General features: G+C 41.4%; 1 protein-coding gene across 1 annotated transcript in view; it reads right to left on the bottom strand.

Annotated features, from left to right (window-relative positions):
* Positions 1–526: 526 nt before the first annotated feature.
* Positions 527–25,868, bottom strand: part of LOC126412481 (uncharacterized) — a 46,620-nt gene continuing 21,278 nt past the window's right edge. Inside the window, exons 4-6 of the mRNA XM_050082101.1 lie at positions 15,189–15,253; positions 14,068–14,151; positions 527–711 (exon numbers count right to left, since the gene is read on the bottom strand). Coding sequence (XP_049938058.1) covers positions 590–711; positions 14,068–14,151; positions 15,189–15,253 — 271 coding nt within the window. The 3' untranslated portion in view covers positions 527–589. The remainder of the gene's footprint in view (positions 712–14,067; positions 14,152–15,188; positions 15,254–25,868) is intronic.

The following is a 25,868-nucleotide window of genomic DNA, read 5'->3' as shown; positions in this document are numbered from 1 at the left end:
TTGAAAGTGTTCAGTCAGTCATTTGACGGACATCAGACGTCCTACTTTCCGAACTTTTTTCTAATTATTTAGTAATATAAACACGAAAATGGAACGGACATGCTCAGTGAATATGCGTAGGAATCATCGGAGTAAAGACAATTTTTCTTCTTCTGGAATGCTATTCGGTGAAACAAGGCAGTTAACACTGGTAGACCAGTAAACCGTTGTAGTGCATTTTACATAGTGGCTGTTAGAACGGTAAGCGTCCGCCCCCGGTAGCTGAGTGGTCAGACTGTCAATCCCAAGGGCCTGGGTTCGATTCCCGGCTGGGTCGGAGATTTTCTCCACTCAGGGACTGGGTGTTGTGTTGTCCTAATCATCATCATTTCATCCCCATCGACGCGCATGTCGCCGAAGTGGCGTCAAATCGAAAGACTTGCACCAGGCGAGCGGTCTACCCGACGGGAGGCCCTCGTCATACGCCATTTCATTTCATTTCAGAACGGCAAGGAAGACTAAGATCTGTGAATATTAAAGATAAAGGTATGCTGAAATCAGTATTTATTTGTCATAAAAAAGTACATTCGTAGATTTCACTCGTAGGTCGTCAGCAGGTTACTTTCATGTATCTCGACTTGCTCACCTCAGGATGATTCTCGACGATTTCCCAGATCTTGGCTTCCAATTCGTCGCTGGGAGTCTCTTCGGTTGTCAGAATAAACGAAGTCTCTGTAAGGAAAATTTGTTGTTAGCAGAACTTTTATTTACTTCCATAGGCTTTGAATGACATGAAACTTAAAAACTGTTTTGTGAGGAAACCTCACTTCATGACAGCAGTGGTCTAGTGCTATTTGTTCAGATTGATTGAACTGTTTGCTCAACACGACATTATTTGGGGAATATAAAAGAAAATATTACAGGATGATTTCTTTACGATTTTGCAAACTTTCAGCGGAGATGGAGAATAAATGTACCGGTCTGTGGTAACGGACTCTAGCTGGGAAACGACCGAGTCGAAGTTTATAAGCAAAAATCGCTCAGATACCTCTGACAGCGTAATACGTGCTTCAGCGTACACAGTGTTTAAAAAAAACATTCTTCCCAAGTTCCTGAAATATATCGCACTTGTTATTCGTCAACGGACGTAGTTCCAACATGATGGAGTCCCACCTCATTTTGGACTGAAGCACCTGGATCAGATACTCCCTGAAAAGTGAATAGGCAGAGGAGGTCCTGTTTCGTGGCGAATGTGTTCACCTGATCTCAAACGACCTGATTTCTTGTTTTCGGGTCATGTGGAAAGTTTGGGTACGAAACGTCTGTCGAGACTGAAGAGAATCTCCCGGTAAGAATTCCTGGTACCTGTGACACTGTTAAAACGACGCCGGGGTATTAGAGCTGGTACGATAGAACTTTGTGCGACGGTCCAATGCGTGCATTGAAATTGGTGACGCCATATTGAATAAAAGTTGCAAATGCAGCAGGAAATGAAATTCATTACTGCTGTACCGTAGACTTAGTATTTTCGGTCTCGCTTAGGCATAACTTGAGTAGATTTTCGCTTCCACTTTACGGTTCGGTCGTTTCCGTACTGGGAACTCTTATCTCAAACAGATACATTTACCCTTCTCCGACGTCCCTGAAAGTTTGTAACATCATCACGGAATCATCCTCTACACATTACCATATTGACTGTATCCATATGCAAATGCTGAACCATGTTTATGGTGTTAGAAAGCTGCAGTAAGTATGAAATTAATATACACCAATTTGCGCCCGTCATGACACCCCGTTTCCGGTACGAGTTTTAGTAGAAGACTCCAGTTGTCTCACATGTCTAGGGAAGGGTGTACACTGTACGGTTTCGCTTTTTACTTTCATTAGTACGATACATGGTTCCTTACGTATATTAAAGAAAATTGTACAGTGAAGCAAACGTAATGACTGCGCTTATCAAGCAAACAATAGCACTTGCACATATTCAGAGTGATTTGTCTGCTTCTTTTTCAAATTATTCTGAAGAGCAGAATTGAATCTCTGCTCCACAGGAACACTGGAGTGATCTATGGGAAGAAAGGTACTGGAGGTATCATTCCGAGAAAATTACACTGTATCAGGCAAATGCTTGGTGAAGTAATGAAGTTTGGTGACAAACATGAGATCACTGATTTTGTAAATTACCGTCGTAATGCAGCAATTTGGAAAATTACTGCTACTGCTGATAAGGATATTTTAGAAACATAATGCATGAAGTGTAAAGCCAAGGTCACAGTTTTAGACGCTGTAAGCAGTGGTGCAACGTAATTACGTTTGTCAGCAGAAAGAAGGACCTTCTTCCCAGGATTAGCAACAAGAATTACATTCGCATTCTGTAGTACGGGAAACAAAATTAGTGATGAAGTTTATATTAAGAGGGGACATCAGAGACCAGAGAGGTAAACAGGGAAAAAATCAGGCATACAAAGCAGACTGGAAAGTATTAGACTTGACTAGTACTCATTTACTCATAATATAGTGACCATTTCGTCCAGTTTGGCCGATGCAGATATTATTGCAGATGTTGCATGTGATTTTATGTGGACATGGGTCAGCATATTCTGAGGATTTAGTATTGCCATCATCATCATCATCATCATTTAAGACTGATTATGCCTTTCATCGTTCAGTCTGGAGCATAGTCCCCTTTATAAAATTCCTCCATGATCCCCTATTCCGTGCTAACATTGGTGCCTCTTCTGATGTTAAGCCTATTACTTCAAAATCATTCTTAATCGAATCCAGGTACCTTCTCCTTGGTCTGCCCCGACTCCTCCTACCCTCTACTGCTGAACCCATGAGTCTCTTGGGTAACCTTGCTTCTCCCATGCGTGTAACATAACCCCACCATCTAAGCCTATTCGCCCTGACTGCAACATCTATAGAGTTCATTCCCAGTTTTTCTTTGATTTCCTCATTGTGGACACCCTCCTGCCATTGTTCCCATCTACTAGTACCTGCAATCATCCTAACTACTTTCATATCCGTAACCTCAACCTTATTGATAAGGTAACCTGAATCCACCCAGCTTTCGCTCCCATACAACAAAGTTGGTCGAAAGATTGAACGGTGCACGGATAACTTAGTCTTGGTACTGACTTCCTTCTTGCAGAAGAGAGTAGATCGTAGCTGAGCACTCACTGCATTAGCTTTGCTACACCTCGCTTCCAGTTCTTTCACTATGTTGCCATCCCGTGAGAATATGCATCCGAAGTACTTGAAACTGTCCACCTGTTCTTTGTTCCTCTGTTTGGCACTCAATCCGTTTATATCTCTTTCCGACTGACATTACTTTCGTTTTGGAGATGCTAATCTTCATACTATAGTCCTTACATTTCTGATCTAGCTCTGAAATATTACTTTGCAAACTTTCAATCGAATCTGCCATCACAACTAAGTCATCCGCATATGCAAGACTGCTTATTTTGTGTTCACACATCTTAATCTCACCCATCCAGTCTATTGTTTTCAACATATGATCCATATATAATATGAACAACAGTGGAGACAGATTGCAGTCTTGTCTTACCTCTTAAACTACTCTGAACCATGAACTCAATTTACCGTCAACTCTAACTGCTGCCTGGCTATCCATGTAAAGACCTTTAATTGCTTGCAAAAGTTTGCCTCCTATTCCATAATCTCGTAGAACAGACAATAACTTCCTCCTAGGAACCCGGTCATATGCCTTTTCTAGATCTATAAAGCATAGATACAATTCCCTGTTCCATTCATAACACTTCTCCATTATTTGCCGCAAGCTAAAGATCTGGTCCTGACAACCTCTAAGAGGCTTAAACCCACACAGATTTTCTTCCAATTGGTCCTCAACTATTACTCGCACTTTCCTTTCAACAATACCTGAGAAGATTTTACCCACAACGCTGATTAAAGAGAAACGTCTGTAGTTGTTACAATTTTTTCTGTTTCTATGTTTAAAGATTGGTGTGATTACTGCTTTTGTCCAGTCTGATGGAACCTGTCCCGACTCCCAGGCCATTTCAATTATGCTGTGTAGCCATTTAAGACCTGACATTCCACTGTATTTGATGAGTTCCGACTTAATTTCATCCACCCCAGCTGCTTTATTGCACTGCAATCTATTGACCATTTTCACCACTTCCTCAAATGTGATCCTATTTCCATCCTCATTCCTATCCCATTGTACATCGAAATCTGAAACATTACTGATCGTATTTTCACCTACAGTGAGCAACTCTTCAAAATATTCCCTCCATCTGCCCAAGGAATCCACTTTCCTTCTTACCTCCCTTTCGAAGACTGCTAATTACACTCCGGAATGGTTTTCCAGCAGCTTGACCCAAAGTCTCCAACCTGTTTCCAAAGTCTTCCCAAGATTTCTTCTTGGATGCTGCAATTATCTGTTTGGCTTTGTTTCTTTCTTCAACATAACTTTCTCTGTCTACCTGAGTTCTAGTATGTAGCCATTTTTGATACGCCTTCTTTTTCCTTTTACAGGCTGCATTGACTGTGTCAATCCACCAAGCTGTTGGCTTCATCCTACCTTTACACACTACTGTTCCAAGACATTCTTTAGCCTACTTCTAGTACTGTGTCCCTGTACCTTGTACATTCCTTTTCCAATGACTGTAACTGACTACATTCAACTAACTGGTACCTTTCTGAGATCATTGTTATGTACTTGTGCCTGATTTCCTTATCCTGAAGTTTCTCCACTCTTATCCTCCTACATATGGACCTGACCTCCTGCACTTTCGGCCTCACAATACCAATTTCGCTGCAGATTAAATAATGATCAGTGTCATCAAAGTATCCCATGAATACACGTGTGTCCCTCAAAGCCTTCCTGAATTCCTGATCTGTTATTATATAGTCAATGACAGATCTGGTTCCCCTCTCTTCCCAAGTATACCGGTGAATGTTCTTATGTTTAAAAAAGGAGTTTGTGATTACTAAGCCCATATTGGCACAGAAATCCAAGAGTTGTTTCCCGTTCCTGATGGCCTCCATATCCTCTCCAAATTTACCCATAACCTTTACATACCCTTCTGTTCGATTTCCAATCCTGGCATTAAAATCACCCATGAGCAGAACTCTGTCCTTGTCCTTTACTCTAACAATTACATCACTGAGTGCATCATAAAAACTATCCATCTTATCTTGATCTGTCCGTTCACAATGCGAATATACTGACACAGTCCTAATTTTCTTGCTAGACACTGTCAAATCTATCCACATCAGTCGTTCGTTTACATACCTTATTGCAACTACGCTGGGTTCCATTTTTTTCCTGACGTAAAGCCCTACACCCCATTGTGCTATTCCTGCTTTGACTCCTGACAGGTAGACCTTGTATTCTCCCATTTCCTCTTCTTTCTCACCCCTTACCCGAATGTCACTAACAGCTAAAGCATCCAGCCCCATTTTACTTGCAGCCTCTGCCAGCTCTACCTTTTTCCCAGAGTAGCTCCCATTGATATTAATAGCTCCCCATCTCATTACAATTTCTTTGCCGAGTCGTATCTTAGGAGTCCCTGGTTTGTCAATTAGAGGTGGGACTCACCTACAAAGGTCCGAGGCATTTTGCTCTGATTGTTGCCAGCATCATATTTAAAGTACCAGGGAAGCAGGTTGCTGACCTTACTTGCCCCGAGTCCCATTGAGTTTTACCCCTAACGGTTGAGAGACTAACCGGTGGATTTGGTAGTCTTTGCCGTATGAGCACAAAGGTGACCACAACTCAGAATATGTCCGAGATGTCCAGCCTTATTCCAAAGTAACTGGTATCCCGACTGTCGGGACCACTTACTTGGCCACTCATACGTTGCCCGTGGTTCATGAACTAGGACATGACTACAGGAACCCACACCATGGCCGGCCGGAGTGGCCGTGCGGTTCTAGGCGCTACAGTCTGGAACCGAGCGACCGCTCCGGTCGCAGGTTCGAATCCTGCCTCGGGCATGGATGTGTGTGATGTCCTTAGGTTAGTTAGGTTTAATTCGTTCTAAGTTCTAGGCGACTGATGACCTCAGAAGTTAAGTCGCATAGTGCTCAGAGCCAGCCATTTGAACCACACCATGAACCATTGCCCGAATGTAATTTTATTTTGAGGTGGCTTTTAGTAGGAGAGTCTAGCTGTATATTTGTGATTTTGAACAGTGCATTTATTTTGTTGGATATTCGACCTAGTTATATACAATGTACACAACGACTGATCACCTAGGTCAAACAGTACTTTCATGTACCACGAAACCCTCAGAATATCCAGGTACATATTAAATCACGTGAAACAACTGCAGTAACTTCTATATCGGCATAACGAGACGAAATGTAGTCAAAACATATTCAACGCATAACAAATATTACAGTTAGATAGTTTTACTAACAACTAACCAGTGTCAGTTACGAGACAGTTTAGTATCATGTAATATGGAGGTGTAGTTCACCTAGACGTAAGTACCAATATGTAATCAACCAAAAATACAACGGGTATGAAGTACGGAAACGATCTTACCAACTTTGTATTCTGAGGATACTTGAAAATGACAATGAAAACAAACAGATTTGTAGTGAAATAAAGACTGTTAACTACTTTGCAGCTATTTTGCACTTTCTTTATGATAATGTCGTTATCTGACGGAAACTTTTCTGCAGGCCCGAATCAACAAAAAACTTCCTTCTTCGTTTTACTCTTCGACCATATACTTTGTTCAACAGACTGTTCATTCAGTTTAAAAGGCGCAGTAATTCTTCGTGACTTTCACAAACGATAGGAATGTCATCAGCGTGTATTATCACTGATGTACGTTGAGCCTGTAATCCCACGTCCGATCTTTTCTTTACCCTCTTTGCTTGTTCTATATAGAAGTTATACAGTATTTCAGAAAGACTGTATGTATCCTGTTTTACGTCTTAACTAATGCGCGAACTTTCTCGTTCTTCCATAATTATCCTTGCCTCTTCATATTGTGTATTAAACGTAAATTATGATAATGTTAAGAGTATTACATCACTGAACATTATCGGACATCTTTCTTGGTGATATGAAAGTAATTACTGGGAGTTATAACATTGTGAATCTGTTAGTTTAATATGTCAAGGTTGCAAAGTACTGGCAGGAATTATTTACAGAGAAGAATGGAGAAGCTGGTAGAAGCCGACCTCTGAGAATACCATTTTAAGTTCCAGAGAAATGTACGGACATGATACGACTGATCCGAAGATAGATTAAAGAAGAGAAAACCTACGTTTATAGTATTTGTACACTTAGGTAAAACTTTTGAGGATGTTGAATACACTGCTTGAAATTCTGAAAGTAGCAGTAAAGGAAATGAAATTAAAATTTGAGGAAATTAAAGTTTAGGGAGAGCAAATAAAAACTTACAGGTTTGCCGATGACGTTGTAGATCTGTTAGACACGCAAAGGACTAGGAAAGGCGATGCTGACGGAATACCAGTATGATTCTGCATGGAGTATGTGAAAGAACTTGGCCCTTGGCTAGCGGCAGAGTACCGTAGGTCTCTGGGAGAGAAATGTGTTACAGATGACTGGAAAAAACACAGGACATTCCTATTTTCAAAAAGGGTTGTCGAGCTGACGCAAAAAACTATAGGCCCACATCGGTGACGTCGGTCAGTCGTAGAATTAGGAAAATGTATTGTGCTCGCATGTTATGAAATTTCTGAAGATCCAAAACCTTCTCTGTAGGGATCAACATGGGTTCCGAAAACAAGGATGGTGTGAAACCCATGGGACTCAGAAAGTCAGAAGGCAGCACATACGGGCTCCCAGGTAGATGCCGCATACTTCCGGAAGGCATTCGATACAATTTCACACTGCCGCCTAGCGAACAAAATACAAATGCACAGAATAATAGAGCAACTGTGTGACTGGACTGAAGATTTTAGAGCAAATAAAACACACCATGTCATTCTCAATTTAAAGAAGTCTTCAGACGTACAAGCGACTTCGGCCTTACCCCGGGAGATTTTTATAGGTCCATTACTTTTGAGCAGTGTATATAAATGACATAGTAGACAACATACAAAGTTCCACGAGGGTTTTCTCGGAGTATGCTGTTGTATACAGAGAAGTCGCCGCACTAGAAAGTTGTAGCGACGTGCAATCAGATCTGCAGAGGATCGTCGTTTGGTGCAGGGAGTGGCAATTCATCCGCAACACAAACAAATGTGGCGTATTACGTTCGTTTGCGTACCCATCTTCCGCAGTAGCTGTTAAAATCTATTACTATAGGTCATCCATCTTGAGCGAACAGCAATTTAATAAAAAAGTATTGCACCATACACTTTTTGCTTTTACTTATAAAGCATCTTCCGTGGTTATTCTGCCAATTGGATACACTTTTTGCTGGTTTGGAGTAAAAACTGCGTGTTGTTTATAAAGTTGGTGTGCAAGTGACGTACGGTGTTTCTTTGCACATTCTGCTCCTTCCCTCCTTGTCAGCAGCGGTTGGCGTCAAAAGACTTCGTTTCATGCGTTGCGTTACTTACACTTCACTTACATTAACTGTTTCGCACTCCGCACTGCAACAGTGTTTATGTTTGTTACTTTGCTTTCGTTCACTTTGTGAGTGTTTCCAACTTGGGAAACTACTTCTTTGTTTCTTTAGTGTGTGTGTGTGTGTCTGTGTGTGTGAGAGAGCTAGTGAATATGCTAAATTATCTTTTATGTAGATAGAGACGCGAGAGGTTAACTTTTCTTTGTTTTTTTTGCGTGGGTTGGGGGGGGGAAGGACAGAATCTGGCAGGAGATGGTGATGGTAAATGGAGCCTGTGGTTCTATGTGTACATTTAGTGTTATGTTAAGTGGTCAGTCAGTCAAAGAGTGTGTGATTTGCCAAGTTGGTCCGATCATTTATGACTTGTTTCACAAGCTGCGACATTGTCGCGAAAAAACAGTGACGCGTATATACAATAAGTTTCTTTTAATTTACCTCTATGGTCACAAACTTTTTGTTAACAGATTACCGGTTTCAGTCTTTAATGACCATTATCAGATCTGTTTCATAAAAACAAAGTCCAAATGTTCTGCAGCCATAGTGGCATCGTAAAATGTTAAATGCGGAATCAGCACCAGCATCGTCAAATACATATCAATCACATCAAATGCATGAGTCATGTTGTCAGTAGCATGACTCGTGCATATGTTGTCAGCAGCATGACTAATGCATGTGATGTTATTTATATGTATTTGACGATGCTGATGCTGATTCCGCATTTTACATTTTACGTTGCCACTATGGCTGCAGAACAGTAGGACTTTGTTTTTATGAAACAGATCTGATGATGGTCGTTAAAGACCGAAACCGATAATCTGTTAATAAAAAGTTTGTGATCATAGACGTAAATTAAAGGAAACTTATTTATGAGTTGTTTCTTGTCTGTTGTGGTTTATGGTTGTGGTAGTTTCCTTGTACGGTGAGGCGGTGTTTTTTGTTGTTGTTTATCCTTATATTTCCATGTCTGTGTCTCTGGTTGTAATTTTATGTCGGTGTTGATGTAGACGTTCTGCAGAAGTTGAATTTGTTCTATATTTCCATGCTCTTACATGTTTTTTGTACCTGGAGTCAAATGTCCTCTTGGTTTGATCTATGTATCTTCCATCACATGTACTGCATTTCAGTTGGTATATTTCTGTTTTCTGATACAGATCATTTTTTCCTATCATTTTTGATAAGTATTTCTGAATTGATTGGTTGGTAGGTTTAGAGGGGGGGGGGGTGGGGGTTGGGGGAAGGGACCAAACTCGTGGGTCATTGGTCCCTTTCTGAACTGGGTTGTTGGTTTGGTAGGTTATTTTTATGCCTCGTTTTTTTGAGTGTGTATTTGTGGTTGTGTGTCATTGTGTACCATCTTTTACTTTCTGTTTATCTCACACTTTGTGTTGTTTCTATTCTTGTATTTTGTGTATTCGTTTGTGTGTGATTTTGTCCTTGTGTTGGTGACAGCCGGGTATTTCTTCTTTTCTGTTTCTTGATTTTCTTGTTGAGGTTTGTTACTAAGTTCCCTTTGTATCCATTGTTTGTGGCTGTTTGTATTATGGTGTTCATTTCTTTTTTGCAAATTGTCTGTATCTGTAATTGTCTGACAATTAAAAAAAATATTTCATTAACTCACACACACACACATACACACACACACACACACACACACACACACACACACACACACAAACACACAAACACACACACAAATTAGTTTTACAGGTTGGCAACAATCACAAGATGAATGAAAGGAAACGAACAGACATAAACACTGTCGTAGTGCGGAATGAGAAACACTTACAAAAGTGAAATGTAAATAGCGCAGCACACGCAATATTGCAGAATGCCAAAAACTGCTAAGTGCAAATGTGAAACGAAATCTTTCGACGCCAACCGCTGCTAACAAGGAGAGAAACACAGTAAGTCACTTGCTTATCAACTTTATACACAAAACGCTGTTTTTAACCTGAAACAGCCAATTATGTACAAAAGTATGTATCCAATTTTCAGAATAACCAAGGAAGATGCTTTATAAATGAAAGCGAAACGCGTCTGGTTCAAATTACTCTGAGCACTATGGCACGTAACAACTGTGGTCATCAGTCCCCTAGAACTTAGAACTACTTAAACCTAACTAACCTAAGGACATCACACACATCCATGCCTGAGGCAGGATTCGAACCTGCGACTATAGCGGTCTCGCGGTTCCAGACTGAAGCGCCTAGAACTGCTCGACCGCAGCGGCTGGCCGAAAAGCGTCTGGTGTAATTCTTTTTAATTAAACTGCAGTCAGCTCAAGACGGGTAACCTATAGTAACTAACGTAACGTATTGCATATACATAATGACCCATTACTTTTTGCTTACACAATTGTACAACAATCACTGGAAGAAGTTACTTCCACAAAATATCTAGGGCTAGGTGTACGGAGCTACACTACTGGCCATTAAAATTGCTATACCACGTAGATGACGTGCTACAGACGCGAAATTTAACCGACAGGAAGAATTTGCTGTGATATGCAAATAATTATGGGGTAATGGAGGACCGCATGTTGCAGGTCCTGTACGGGCCTTTCTGGATACAGAAAATGTTCGACTGCTGCCATGGCCAGTACATTCTCCAGATCCCTCAGCAACTGAAAACGTCTGGTCAATAGTGGCCGAGCAACTGGTTCGTCACAATACGCCAGCCACTACTCTTGATGAACTGTGCTATCGTGTTGAAGCTGCATGGGCAGCTGTACCTATACACGCCATCCAAGATCTGTTTGACTCAATGCCCAGGCGTATCAAGGCCGTTATTACGGCCAGAGGTGGTTGTTCTGGGTACTGATTTCTCAGGATCTATGGACCCAAACTGCGTGAAAATGTAATCACATGTCAGTTCTAGTATAATATATTTGTCCACTGAATACCCGTTTATCATCTACATTTCTTCTTGGTGTAGCAATTTTAATGGCCAGTAGTGTATTTAAAGTGCAACCACCACGTAAAACTAATCGCAGGAATTGGACGAATCGCGAGGAAATTTAGTTCCTCAACAAAGGAGGTAGCTTCCTAAACCGTCGTTGAATACTACTCGTCAGTGTTGGATCCATACTAGATATAATTGATAGAGGAAGTAGAGAAGATACAAAGAACAGCAGCGCGTTTATTTACGCCTTCATTCAGTGAGTACGAAAGCGTCACGGAGATAGACAACCAACCTCATTGGTAGTCGCTGTATAACGGCTTCGCTTACAGTTCAAGTTCCGAGAGAGTGCTTTCCTAGAAGAATCAAAACATATATTTCTTCCTCCTTTATGCCCGTATATCTCACAAAAATACCATACAAGTAAAATCAGAGAGATTCGAGTCCACGTGGAGGTGTAACGGCCGCCGTTCTTCCCAAGAACCATTGGCGACTGTAACAGGAAATGGGCGGATGTGACCGTAGTACACGAAGTACCCTCCACCGCACACCGCATGCTGGCTTTCGGAGTAGAGATGTAGAAATGTGGGTGTAGAACGGTGTGTATAGTGTCTAGAAAAGAGGTTATAAGATAACACCAACAAAAATAAAACGACGGTAATGGAACGTAGTCGAATTGGCCCAGGCAACGCTGAGAGAATTAGATGAAGAAACGAGGTACTAAAGGTAGCAGACACTGATGATTTATTAACATGTAGTATAAAGTGATGTGTTGGGAAGTCTTTTCCGAAGGTAAATGTCTGGAGTGTAACCTTCTAGAGATGTGAAACTTGGTCGACAAACAACTATGACAAAATGAAAATATAAGCTTTTGGTATGTGGTGCTAAATAGGAAAGTCGAAGATTGGATGGATAGATCGCGTGACTAATGAGGAGTTACCGAACCGTATTGGGGTGAAAAGTAAATTATGGTACAAGTTGACACATTCTGAGCAATCAAAGTATCATCGAGGGAAGTGTAAGAGGATACAAATTGTAGCATGAACACAGTAATGAGGTGCAAACGGATGGAGGCTGAAGTAGTACTTCTGAGATGAAGAGGCCTGCACAGGGAAGAATAACATGTAGAGCTGCGTCAAACCAGTCTTCGGACTGAAGATCACTACAACAGCAACATGAGAGCGTCCTTATTTTCCTTAAGTCTTGCTTAGATTAAGAGACATGAAGTCGGAATTGCCTCTGAACATACAGGGCTATTACAAATGATTGAAGCGATTTCATAAATTCACTGTAGCTCCATTCATTGACTTATGGTCACGACACACTACAGATACGTGGAAAAACTCATAAAGTTTTGTTCGGCTGAAGCCGCACTTCAGGTTTCTGCCGCCAGAGCGCTCGAGAGCGCAGTGAGACAAAATGGCGACAGGAGCCGAGAAAGCGTATGTCGTGCTTGAAATGTACTCACATCAGTCAGTCATAACAGTGCAACGACACTTCAGGACGAAGTTCAACAAAGATCCACCAACTGCTAACTCCATTCGGCGATGGTATGCGCAGTTTAAAGCTTCTGGATGCCTCTGTAAGGGGAAATCACGGGTCGGCCTGCAGTGAGCGAAGAAACGGTTGAACGCGTGCGGGCAAGTTTCACGCGTAGCTGCGGAAGTCGACGAATAAAGCAAGCAGGGAGCTAAACGTACCACAGCCGACGGTTTGGAAAATCTTACGGAAAAGGCTAAAGCAGAAGCATTTCTTAAACAGGAGATTGGAAAACCGATGGATCGGTCGTGGTGGAGATCATGATCAACAATTCATGTCATGGCCTCCACGCTCTCCCGACTTAACCCCACGCGATTTCTTTCTGTGGGGTTATGTGAAAGATTCAGTATTTAAACCTCCTCTACCAAGAAACATGCCAGAACTGCGAGCTCGCATCAACGATGCTTTCGAACTCATTGATGGGGACATGCTGCGCTGGGTGTGGGAGGAACTTGATTATCGGCTTGATGTCTGCCGAATCACTAAAGGGGCACATATCGAACATTTGTGAATGCCTAAAAAAACTTTTTGAGTTTTTGTATGTGTGTGCAAAGCATTGTGAAAATATCTCAAATAATAAAGTTATTGTAGAGATGTGAAATCGCTTCAATCATTTGTAATAACCCTGTACGTATTAGTTAACGCTTGTATTAGTCAGCCTGCATGTAGGTACCCTCGGATACGTAGCCTGTGATTTCAGGAATCACACTGAATCAGGATGTCCAGTAACTTCTGACAATGTTGGCCTGAGGCTCGATAGACGCTCACATACTACATAGCGTCTATCGTCTCTTTCGTCTTCACGATTTTCACCTTTTCACCAGTGAGTCGGTTTAGACATCTGTAATCTGTCCAATGTCCGTGTTATGAAGTCGAGAACATTTAACTGAAATGAAACAACTGTTACTAGTATGTCTGCAGAGCAGTATCAAGTCCTGCCTTCACTGGGGAGTCATGGTCAGAAGCCGCAGTAGTCATGTGGCAATTAAACTGACAATACCGAAAGAAGCCTCCAGCCATTCTTCACATCGTGTGATGCACTCCTCCCCCACCCTCTCTCGCCATTTTCACGGCGCTCGTGGTCCAACTTCTGCTGGCAACTGAAACTTACCGACTCCCGCCACGCAGAAGTGTTCTATGAAGATCTCGGCGTCGGTGTAGACGATGTTATGCGGGCCGCTCAGCGGAAGGTCCCCTGCAGCACAAATCAGTTAGAGTGTAAAGGTTGACACAAATTACCTCTCATTGTACAAAGAAAAAACCATGCATTAATTGTAAAACAGAGAGGTAATTTCAGCTGGAATGTGTGTGATGTATGAAATTCTGGACAAGCAAACACGAAGCTGCATGCCCAATATTTATTCTTTGATCTGTGTTTGATTGCTACCCGATTATCATGAAACTTACAATGGTATTAATCACATCCAGGTACGCAATGTGTACTCTGCTTAGTAATTCTCAACATTAATTTGATAATAAGGGACTTGAAAAAAACACAGTGTTAATAGATGGCAACTAGCAGCACAAGGTGGAATCAAAAGTACATGTCACCTTTCCCGCGGTTTACACTGATACACTAAAAGCGATCAGCTAATATACACGAGTGTCTGCCGTTCTTTCTGATGAAAGTAACGTTAGGTGCTATTAGGCAGTGTATATTTTAAGTTTGCATGCTTTCGTCTGCTTTGTCATTGATGGTAAAATATTCTCAATCGTTACTTATCCTTGTCTTCACATTTAAATTTCTTCAGTGTACAACTTTTCAATCTCTCTGCTGCGATCTTCTTTAGGGTTACAATTGTTCCCATAGACGGCTCAACTCTTATAATAAATAGGTATTTTTCCTGCGCTTTTACAGCCCACGAACTGGTGTTACTGGGCACAAATTTTCGCATTGCCATGAGGCTGTCGTTATTTGGTAAAATGCTGAGAGCCGATATTGAAAGAGAAGGTGAAACCAAAATATTATTGTTGTTTTGCACTGAAGGAATTTTTAAGAAGGAAATGACGCTGCTAAAGGACTCAGACGAATTTACTATCATTGTACATATTGCCTATGTAGATGTGATTAAATGCTGGACATCTGTCGAGGAATAAGTATTCTGTACAGAGATGGAAGATCTTTGCTTATCAAAAATGGCATCCGTCATGAATATGAAGCGTACAAAGAACCTTGGACCCGATATGTTCGCATAAATTGTTTCTTTCGCTGCACAGAGAAGTCTCACTTACATATGCCGTCCACTTTGCTGTCCATGCGGTTGCCGTTGAATTTGCCGAGAGCATGCCAAGGAAGACTGGAAAATAAATTTTTTACAAAAATTAATGCCCTTGGTCATCTTACAATTATAGCTACATATTATACAGGTCTCGATATTCCACTTTAACAGATCTTTAAAAGATGAGATGTACCGGGTTTCCTCGGCGTTAATGATTCATGGTGTGTTTTCTGGTGTTCCATTTTATGCACAATACGAGTACTTCAACGGTCAACGCCGGCCGGAGTGGCCGTGCGGTTCTAGGCGCTACAGTCTGGAACCGAGCGACCGCTACGGTCGCAGGTTCGAATCCTGCCTCGGGCATGGATGTGTGTGCTGTCCTTAGGTTAGTTAGGTTTAATCAGTTCTAAGTTCTAGGCGGCTGAAGACCTCAGAAGTTAAGTCGCATAGTGCTCAGAGCCATTTGAACCATTTTTCGACGGTCAACCCAGTCAGTTTCTTCAGGTTCTGCGAGTTTAGCTGTTGTGCGTGCTCGCTGCCTGGTCACCGAACAGAAGACGAATGAGTCGGTCGTCGGAATACTGAACTTGAAATAGAATCAACACCCGAAAGAACACTACGATAGATCTCGTAAAGAAAATGAACTTTGACAGGTAAGATAAAAAGAGAAACAATCAGTTAACACAGCGGGTGTCTCTTAATTTTTGAGGGATGAAAGCTCCCTTCGGATGGACCAATCGGATAGACCATGTGATGAATGGATACCTGTTAATCTCAATATCAAAGTTCAGGTACCGATCTACCACTTCGGATTTTTATTTTTCAAGTGGTATACGACGCTACTATTCATTATGTGTTCTCTTCGTCTGTATATCAGAGAAATTGTAGCCAACTACTCAAAATGAAGAAATTTGGAAACAGTAGAGTAAATAAAATTCTTAGGACTCAAGAAGACAATAGAATCTCTGTGAGAGGGCGTTCTATGTATTTATGGGAGGAGAATCGGAAGCCCTCTGCCATTGGTTCTCAGGGAGAAAATCTAAATGATTGAATCGCTATCTTGTTCGGGGTTTGACAGGAAACAATGCGTACCATGAATATTTACACAGAAAAATACACAGCAACCGATTTGTGATTGTGAATCCTTCACGGAAGAAGGGAGACAGCAGCAATTGAGCACCCCCGTCTATAAGGCACTGTGCAATGATGCAAAATTTAGTTCACTGGACGCAATAGCTGCTACTTCCCCAGAGAGAGGCAAAATAGAACGTGCCAATTAATTAATGCTTGGGCTGGTCCCGGCGGAGGTTCGCGTCCTCCCTCGGGCATGGGTGTGTGTGTTTGTCCTTAGTATAATTTAGGTTAAGTAGTGTGTAAGCTTAGGGACTGATGACCTTAGCAGTTAAGTCCCATAAGATTTCACACACATTTGAACATTTTTTGAACTAATGCATGCCCAAGACAGAATGATATTACATACCATAGAGAAATGTAACTAAACGCCTAGGTGCCAGAATAAGGATGAATAAATACAATGAAGGGGACAAGGTCGAACAAACCTGTAATTTGTATTAAAATCTGAAACCGAGTTTGAAAGGAAGACTACATTTCGAGTACCTAACCTACCACATAGACGGGGAAACAGCACCCCGTATATTTGACGTAGGATCCACAAAGCTGCTGTGACTAGTATGAAATGTTCAAATGTGTGTGAAATCCTATGGGACTTAAATGCTAAGGTCATCAGTCCCTAAGCTTACACACTACTTAACCTAAATTATCCTAAGGACAAACACACACACACACCCATGCCCGAGGGAGGACTCGAACCTCCGCCGGGACCGGCCGCACAGTCCATGACTGCAGCGCATTAGACCGCTCTGATAATCCCGCGCGGCTATGAAATAGAAAGTGAAAGAAGAGTATCCTAATGTCTGATATCAGATTACTTAAAAATTGTCTCCTCTTTTACATAATTCAGTAACAGTAAAAGAAACCCATTTTTTAAAATTTTATTCATTTTGTATCCGTTTTTCCATTGCCTCGTTCTGTTAAAATTTTTATGATTAAATTTTTTTAGTATTATTAGGTCTTGTTTCTTTTGCCGTACCAGATGGTGAGAAGTTTTAGTCATCAAATGTTAACAAGAAACATCTTCGTGAAGAAATAATATACATCCAATCAGTTGAAAAATGGAAGGTTTATTTAAACGTCGTGAACATGGATTCAACGTTTATAAAAAGTCTTCTTCAAAAGGAAAGTAATGGCAGCGTAAACAGTTTGACAGCCAATACCACAGTAACAAAAATAATTCGTTTCGATTACAAAAATTATTCAAACTTACTGAGTTACATGTTGTAGTGGAGGTACGTTGAAATATGGTCAGAAGGGGTCAGTAAAATATAAAATTTCATTCTGTAATATTAAAAGCATGCACAACATTCTGGTCGTCATTGGTTAGTAATTGACCAACACTCACACGAAGTACATTTCCGCGACGCAGAAGACTACATAGTTCAAAGCACGACTCACAGAGAAAAAAGGGGCGCCTCACACAAAGTTCACCATAGGGTGCCTATGAGAGCTACAACACCAAAAAGAATTGCTCCTCTGCTTTTTTTAACATCAATTGGAAAAGGTATCTTTATTTTTGGGAAAAGGTGTCTTTATTCCTGATAATACAAGCCAAATCTCCACCAAAATTTACATTTTCATATGCACTGACTCTTACACCATACATACACAGCTTCATCCTCGTCAACCTTACACCGACCACGTGTCCTAACAACGAAAGACATCGTAAACTAAAAGTAAGACGAACCAATATCCCTTTTGAAAACTTCACCAGTATTAAGTAATGACGTCACGACTATTAAAACTTTGAAGACCACCAAAATTCTCAATAGCTCCACTACCGTCGCGTGCTAAGGGTAGTTACTTGCGACAGAGGGCACTAGAGGTATATGAGAGGGGTGCTAAACTTGCTTGAAACGTTAAAATTGAAATTATGACATTAACCCATTTCTGCCTAGTGTAACATATATGTCACGGAACAACCTGTCATTGTTTTCTCTCGTTGGCAACAATGCCTGCGTTTGGAGTTGCTATTGTTGTATGGCTTTCAGATAAGGAGGTTTTGTTGTTCATGTTTAGGTATGCTTCAGTCTGCTGCAAGCATAATTTGGTCACTGACTGGTGCATAAGTACGAAGATTTTTCTGAGTGAGATTATGTCTTGGAATAAGAAGTAAGTATCATTTTTTATCGCAAATTATAATACAATTTGTTTAAATTATGGTTGATTATAATGTTAAAAGTACTGAAATTTATGTTAATGTTTATCTACAAAATGCAATTCTTATTTTTGTGGCTCCAAATACAGTTTTAATTTTGTGTTGCATATATGTCACGCTAGGCAAAACAGTGAAAATAACGAATCGTTCCCTTTAGAGGTCTATCTCTCCTTGAGATCCTGGCTGTTCTTGAAGGGGAGGAAGAAGATGCATTAGATATATTTATTGAACCTCCTGAAGCTAATGTGGATTCGGATGAAGATTCTGGGCAGGAAGATAGGGGAGGAAACGTCGATAATCTTGGACCAAAGCAATGCCAGGCTGGTGCAGAAGTGGTTTTAGCAAGTAGAAACAGGTTAGGTAGTGAACCTGAGATTAATTTCTCTCCTGATAATAATCCAAATGACCAGGAAAAAGTCACAGATCTTAAAAATTGTAATCAGAGTTGGAAAAAAGACGATCAGCGTAGTGTTAGTTCTGTATTTCCTGAGAGTGATTATCGTAAATACAGAAACTTGTCTCCAGTTCAGTGCACCGAATTATTTTCGATCGACGAAGTAATTGAATTTCTTCTCACTGAATCGACGAAGTATGCTTTGTTCAAGAACTGTTCAGATTCAGAAATAACATATGAAGAGATAAAAGGTTTTCTAGGAATTCTAATTCTTTCTGGCTATAATCCTTTACCTAGCTTATTTTATTACTGGGATTCAGGATTGGACATTAGAAATGAAATGGTCCACACCACGATGATAAGGGACAGGTTTGAAACAATTAAGAGATTCATTCACTCATGTGACAACACAAAAATAGGTGCTAATTATAGAATATAGAAACTTCGTCCATTAACAAATATGCTAAGAAAAAAGTTTGCTCTCCACTTTCAGCCTGAGCAAGATTTGTCTTACGATGAGAGCATGATAAAGTATTTTGGCACACATGGATGTAAACAGTTTCTGAAAGGTAAGCCCATTAGATTTGGGTACAAAGCATGGTGTCTAAACACAACCATGGGTTATCTAGTGGACTTTTAAATATACCAAGGAGCTGATCCTCCGAGGATTGAAAAATATGAGAAACCATTTGGAAAATGTGCTGCTCCTTTGATTCAAATGATCGATTCTCTTCCTGAAAAGAACAAACATCTTCCCTACAGGTTTTATTTTGTCAACCTGTTTACATCACAAACATTGTTGATTTACCTGAAGCAATGAGGTTTTGGTGCAACTGGGACTATTCGTGAAAGTCGTCTGCTAAAGAGTGTCATCTCATACCTTCTAACACTATGTCCAAAAGGAATAAGAGAGGAGATTTTGATTACAAGAGCAGCAAGGAAAGTGGAATAATCGTTGTCAGATGGCTAGATAATTCTACAGTAACAATTGCTTCCACAAGCCATGGTATCAGTCCAGTCAGCACCGTTCCCGATACTCCAGACAAGAGAAGAAAAGAATACTTCTACCTCGACCTAATTGTAATTGGAGAATACAACAAAAATATGGGAGGAATTGACCGAATGGATGAAAATGTAGCGTTATATAGAGCGAGTGTCAGAGGAAATAAATGATGGTGGCCAATTTTTACATGGCTTCTAGATATCTCTATACATAATGGGTGACTTCTTCATAGAAAGACTGGTATAAATATGCCTCAGCTGCACTTCCGGCGCTACACTGTGAAATGTTACCTGACTTCCAATGCTGCAGTACCAAGAGGTCCTGCAGGTAATTCAAACCAAGGTAGACTGCTGCATGATATTAGATAGGATGAAACAAATCATCTGGCAGCCATGGTTCCACAGAAAAAAAGACGCTGTGCAGCGGAAAACTGCAAAGGAACCCCAAGAACAGTGTGCTGCAAGTGTGATGTGGGTTTGTGCATAAAATGTTTTGTGCCAAATCACGGAAAGTGAGTACTGTCGCCTGAACTTGATTATAAATCACATTAGTGTATTATTTTATTTGCTGTCACATATTCTGCCTAAAACGTATGTTCTGCCTAGCGTGACATATATTTACGGCCTTTTCTGTTTCAGTTATTGATTATTTTTTTGTTTTGATTGTTGTATTGCTTTCCTTTGATGACAATAAACACATAAATATCTAATATGAAGAAATCAGAAGAAAAAAATAATTCAGGCAGAAATGAGTTAAAAACCATATCATACGTAGCTATGTACACTCGACAGCAAAAAAAGTGGGTCACGCCTGAATTCCAACGTGTAGGCTGCACCTGAATGTATGCAACCAACATAGTATATCTGTGTTGCACATCGTCGCAACCCTCCTCAGTACAGTCGTCATAAGATACACAATGGGTACCGCTAGAGACTACTAGAGAACACCAGTCTTTATGACAGTCCGTCCAGATGTAAAGTAACACCAGGATAGTACAGAAGAGATCAGATAGTCCTTAACGTTTTTAAACTAATCTTAATTACAATAAGTGACATTTCAAATGTTATGGGACAATTAATTTTGTCACATAAATCGCTCAGTAATCCTGAGGCACAATTAAATATTTGAGACAGTATATGGATTTAAAAAGTTGTATGGCAATTGGAAAGAAGTTCTTTGCTGTCTAAAAGGTTTACCCAACACATGCTGAACGTCGTTCAGCGTTCAACGGGGACTGGTTTCGCATCGCTTTATGTAATACTAAGCAGTTAAAAGAAAACATGATTAACGGCGGCAAGCACTCTACGGAAATCCCAACATTAATAGCGAATCACAAGTAATATCATTGTTCACATTACTCATCAACAGTTACTTGTACACAAAATTGTACTTTAAATGACATGAGCAATGTCTTCGTTTTGCAAACCCAGAACGTAAAGCCATTGTTAACCAAGCAAAGCTTTGTACTTTATCCAAACTCGCTCACTAGGCAGAAAGAGACGTCAAATATTGACGTTTGCACCAGTATCAGTTATCAGTTCTCAACTTGAACGTAAATGACGATAATGTTTGTACGAAACCAGGAACCGTAACATGACAATTACATTCTTGGTAATTAAACTCGAAAGTCGTTGTATATTGTTGGATTGTCAAGGAACAAAAGATGCACACGTATAAATTTGAAATGCGATCATGTAATGCAGGTGACAAGGATGCGAACCCAGCACCTAATCGGATTGTTGAATAAGTACGTAAAATCAGAATGTAGATATCACAGTTTGTCACCAGTAGTGAGGTTGGAACCTTAAATGACGACTGAAGTTGTATTGCCTGACCGGGATTCGAACCCAGCGCCTACCGCCGTCGTTGTCTAACCAGGAACAGACGAGAAATGTCCAATGTTGGTCCACCATTAGCGAGATGTGCGCACGTGTAACTAGAAATAATGCGACGAAAACGTTTATGCTGACTGAGAGTCGAACGCCGGCACATATGGTTATGAGGACACGTTAATAATCAAATTCTTATTCAGTAGTAGCTAGGAGTAGCTTGTTTAGTTGCAAACCTTAAGGCCTTTCTCATCCCTAGCAACGTGTTGCCTAATATCTGCGATATCATGGTGTTAATTTACAAGTGGATTGACTGCCGTAAAGAGCAATGTTCTCTAGTAGTCGTGTATCATTGAGATGTAAATGAAGTGCCTCAGCCGAAAGTAATTTCCGTCGAGCAGCACGTATTGTTTCAGGGACACTGACTACATGTTATAAGTGCACAAAACGTGTATTATATACTACGTATATACTATTATTTGGAGAAGCTGCCGCCAAACCTGTTTACTTTTACAAAAATGGCTCTGAGCACTATGGGACTTCTGTGGTCATCAGTCCCCTAGAACTTAGAACTACTTAAACCTAACTAACCTAAGGACATCACACACATCCATGCCCGAGGCAGGATTCGAACCTGCGACCGTAGCAGTCGCGCGGTTCCGGACTGAGCGCCTTAACCGCGAGACCACCGCGGCCGGCTTTACTTTTACATTCCGCTTAGTTGTCGTGGTTGAATACACGTTTTCTTAAGGCTACATTAATGCAGAGCGCTTACAAGAAACAATGGTTTCCTGTGTCATGCTATTGCTAGCTAGGTGAAATATTTTATGGTAGCTATGTTTAAAATGAATGTATTTTTGGACGTATTGTTCGTCAAATATTTGAATGAATCGTCAACTGTAGGTGTGCCTGCACATGTTATACATAATAGCTGTAGCTGCGGTAGTTTATACTACAGAATTGGGTAGGTTAGGTGTAACTTTTGATCCTTCAAGGGGTGATCGTGGCCTTGCGGCCCTGGTCTGTACTAGGCGCGGCTCACGAACTACGGGCCAGCCAGGCTGGCCGAGACGAGACGGAAGTGAGCGAGCTGGCGGTGGCGTTGGTGGGCCAACAGCCCTGGACGAGCCAGCACGGCTGCGCCGCATGCCTCTGCCTCTGCCACTCCGTTTGACGTAAATATGTTTACCTCCTCTCCTGGCATCAGTATAAGAGCGGCAAGCAGAAATATACATCAGGCTGTCTACCGTAATGGCTCACTGGGAGAGGTCTATTCGAGATAAGAGTCGTCGCTCTCATTGAAGAAGGAGGATGTTCCATCAGAGAAGCTGGCAGACGGTATGGCGTACCACATACCACTGCAACGAGATGGTGAAGGATCTGCCTTGAAAGAGGCACCACCAACAGGGCTCCTGGCTCAGGCAAGAAGAGAGTGGGCTCACAGCAGGAAGACAGGGACCAAGTGTCTAGGAGCAGAGAAAATCCCTTTCTGAACGCGAAGCAGTTGCGGCGGGAGACCAACTTGCCCAGCTCCAGTGACACTGTTTGCCGAAGGCTGAGGGACACTGGACTGCATGCACGACGATCTGCCGTGAAACAAGAGCTTAGCGAAGGCAATGTTTTACACCGGCTTGCATTTGCGGAGCTCCATCTGAGGGCGTCGTGGGACAATGTCATTTTCACTGATGAGAAGGTGTTTTCCACCAGTAACTACGATCCATGAATCGTTTACAGGCCGCAAGGGACTCACCATCGACACGAATACGTAACCTGGACGAGAAGAAGTGGCCGGCTATCTGTTACCTGCTGGGGTTGGATTTCTGTGGGAGGGGCAGAAATTCTTCACAGGATAGAAGAAACTCTGGACAGCGTGCAGTATGCCCACCTATTGGAAAATGTGATGCTTCCGTCAGTGCGAATGCTATATGCAGAAGGGGACGTCACATTGCAAGAGGACCATTCTCCCATTCACAAGTCTGCATTTGTTCAGCAGCGGTTCTCCACGATTGACGTTAACGTCATGGACTGGCCGCCACGGGCGACTGATATTAACCCCATGGAAAACATGTGGGACGAGGTCGCCAGAACATTAACAGAGAACTGGCCACGAAACCAACCAACTACTGCAGACGCTCTTTGGGACTGTGTCCTGGAAGCCTGGGAGGAAGTTGCTTCTTCAGGCTGTTACGTCCCACGGCTTATACATTCTATGTCAAGACCCATGATAGAAGTACAAAATAATGAAGGATTCTGGATAAAATATTAGAGTCCTTAAAATGTTTTGTTATGTCTTCTTTTTCGTTATTTTTCCTGATTGGGAGCTAGTGGAAGATGGCGTGGCAAAAGAAAAGATACAATATGGGTTAGTTTTCCTTTGAGTTGCCTCTTTAATTCAAGTGGTTTTTTTTTGAATATACATTTTGTTAAATATTCTATTTTGATTTCATTTATACCCTGTCTAGAAACTAATCAGCGTAGATGGACTCTGTCACAGGAGTCCTTGTTATTTCAAATACGTCTCTCTCTTCCCTTCCATCCATGAATATACCCTCCGTCCTCCACACGATTTCATATTATGTTTACTCGTTGTTAATATCTCTTCTGTTCTCTCTCACACACTCTCTCTCTCTCTGACACTATCGCCGCTAGTGCCCTTCTATGCTATTCCCCCAAAACTTTATAAACAAATCTAGCGGTCTCCATTGACGCTACGTTTTCTCTTTTAATTGCTGCTGTCTTTACTCTCTATCATTCCTCTCAACACCTATGAAACCGTATTCTTTGACCTCCCCTTCCCTATAACCCATTCTTCGTTCTGAGAACAGTCCTTTCTTATCTCTCGGTCCTAAGGTAAAACGAACTGTGGCACACATCTAAGTAAGCAATACTTTGCAAGCATTCACGCTTATATTTTGCACTTCTGCACTTCTATCCATTCCCAGATCCCGTCCTCCTTCCTGTTACCCATCCCTTGACATCTGCATGTACATGTAAATGAATACTCTGCAATTCATAATTATGTGCTTGGCAGGGGGTTCTGTGGTCTGGTGGATTAATCTTGTACAGATGTGTAAAACGTGTAGGTTCACGTCTTACGTCAGGCGTAGATTTTTAACACACACAAGTAACTCTCCTTCACCCCTAGCAACGCCAAGTGCAGAACGCCAGTAAGCTCCGTAGTTCAATATCCGCAGTAAAGATAACTTCCCTTCGCTGCCGACTGGGGCAGAGCGGCATTCGTTTGAGCTGTGGCAGATGGAGAAACCACGGAAGGCAGAGACTCTGTCACCAGCAAGCCGTCGTAAATGAGAAAACGTATTTCATTTAATGAACCAATGCCCATATAAGTTCACAAGGCTCTTACTTTATTTGAAACTGAGACGTTGAAAATTGTGGTGCTGGACTGGGTTTCGAATTCGGTTTCACTGTGTTCTCCAAGATGGCAAACTCTTCTAGGCCTCCTTGAAAGGCACCTATCTGGTTTCGAATCCTGATCAGCACAAAATATTCTTTATTTCATTTCAAGCCCTAGCATGTGCACTCTGAACTACTGGTGAAAAAAAGTTGCGTTTTCTGCGTCTCTTCGTGCGTTGTCAGCTGTTACGTGTTCGTTTCAACTCACAGCCAAATGATGAGCTCTTTATCACAACATTACAAGATCAAGCGTTTCCTTACATCTTTTCAAGTTCAAACATTCCTCTCCATCCTACTGCCGAAAACGGATTTAGGTTTGACGTTGTGTTCGTTGTGATCACCAACGACGATATGTTGTGGATTCAACTTCTAGCCAGCAGAGTATTTTCCATCACATCATTGAAAGTACAAACATGCCACTCCTAGCTATTATTGGAAAAGAATTTGATAGTTTAAGTGTCTTCATGACCACGAGTGCGGGGTTTGAATTCCATTCAGCACAGAACTTTTCGTCGCCTGATGTCTAGCTAAACATGCGCACATCTCGCTACTGGTGAATCAACAATACCTATTTATCGTCTGTTCCTGGCTAGAAAACGACGGCGCTAGATGCTGGGTTCGAATCCTAGTCAGGCAAAAACAATTCTATCGTCATTTAAGGTTCCAACATCTCGCTATTGGTGAAAACATTTGATATTGAACTTCTGATTTTACGTACTTCGTTAACAATCCGACTAGGTGCTGGGTTCGCATCCCTGTCA

This window comes from Schistocerca serialis, chromosome 7 (genome assembly GCF_023864345.2).
Source record: "Schistocerca serialis cubense isolate TAMUIC-IGC-003099 chromosome 7, iqSchSeri2.2, whole genome shotgun sequence".
Lineage (NCBI taxonomy): Eukaryota > Metazoa > Arthropoda > Insecta > Orthoptera > Acrididae > Schistocerca > Schistocerca serialis.
The sequence above is the reverse complement of the archived record's forward strand: the minus strand, read 5'-3'. Positions and strand labels throughout refer to the sequence as shown.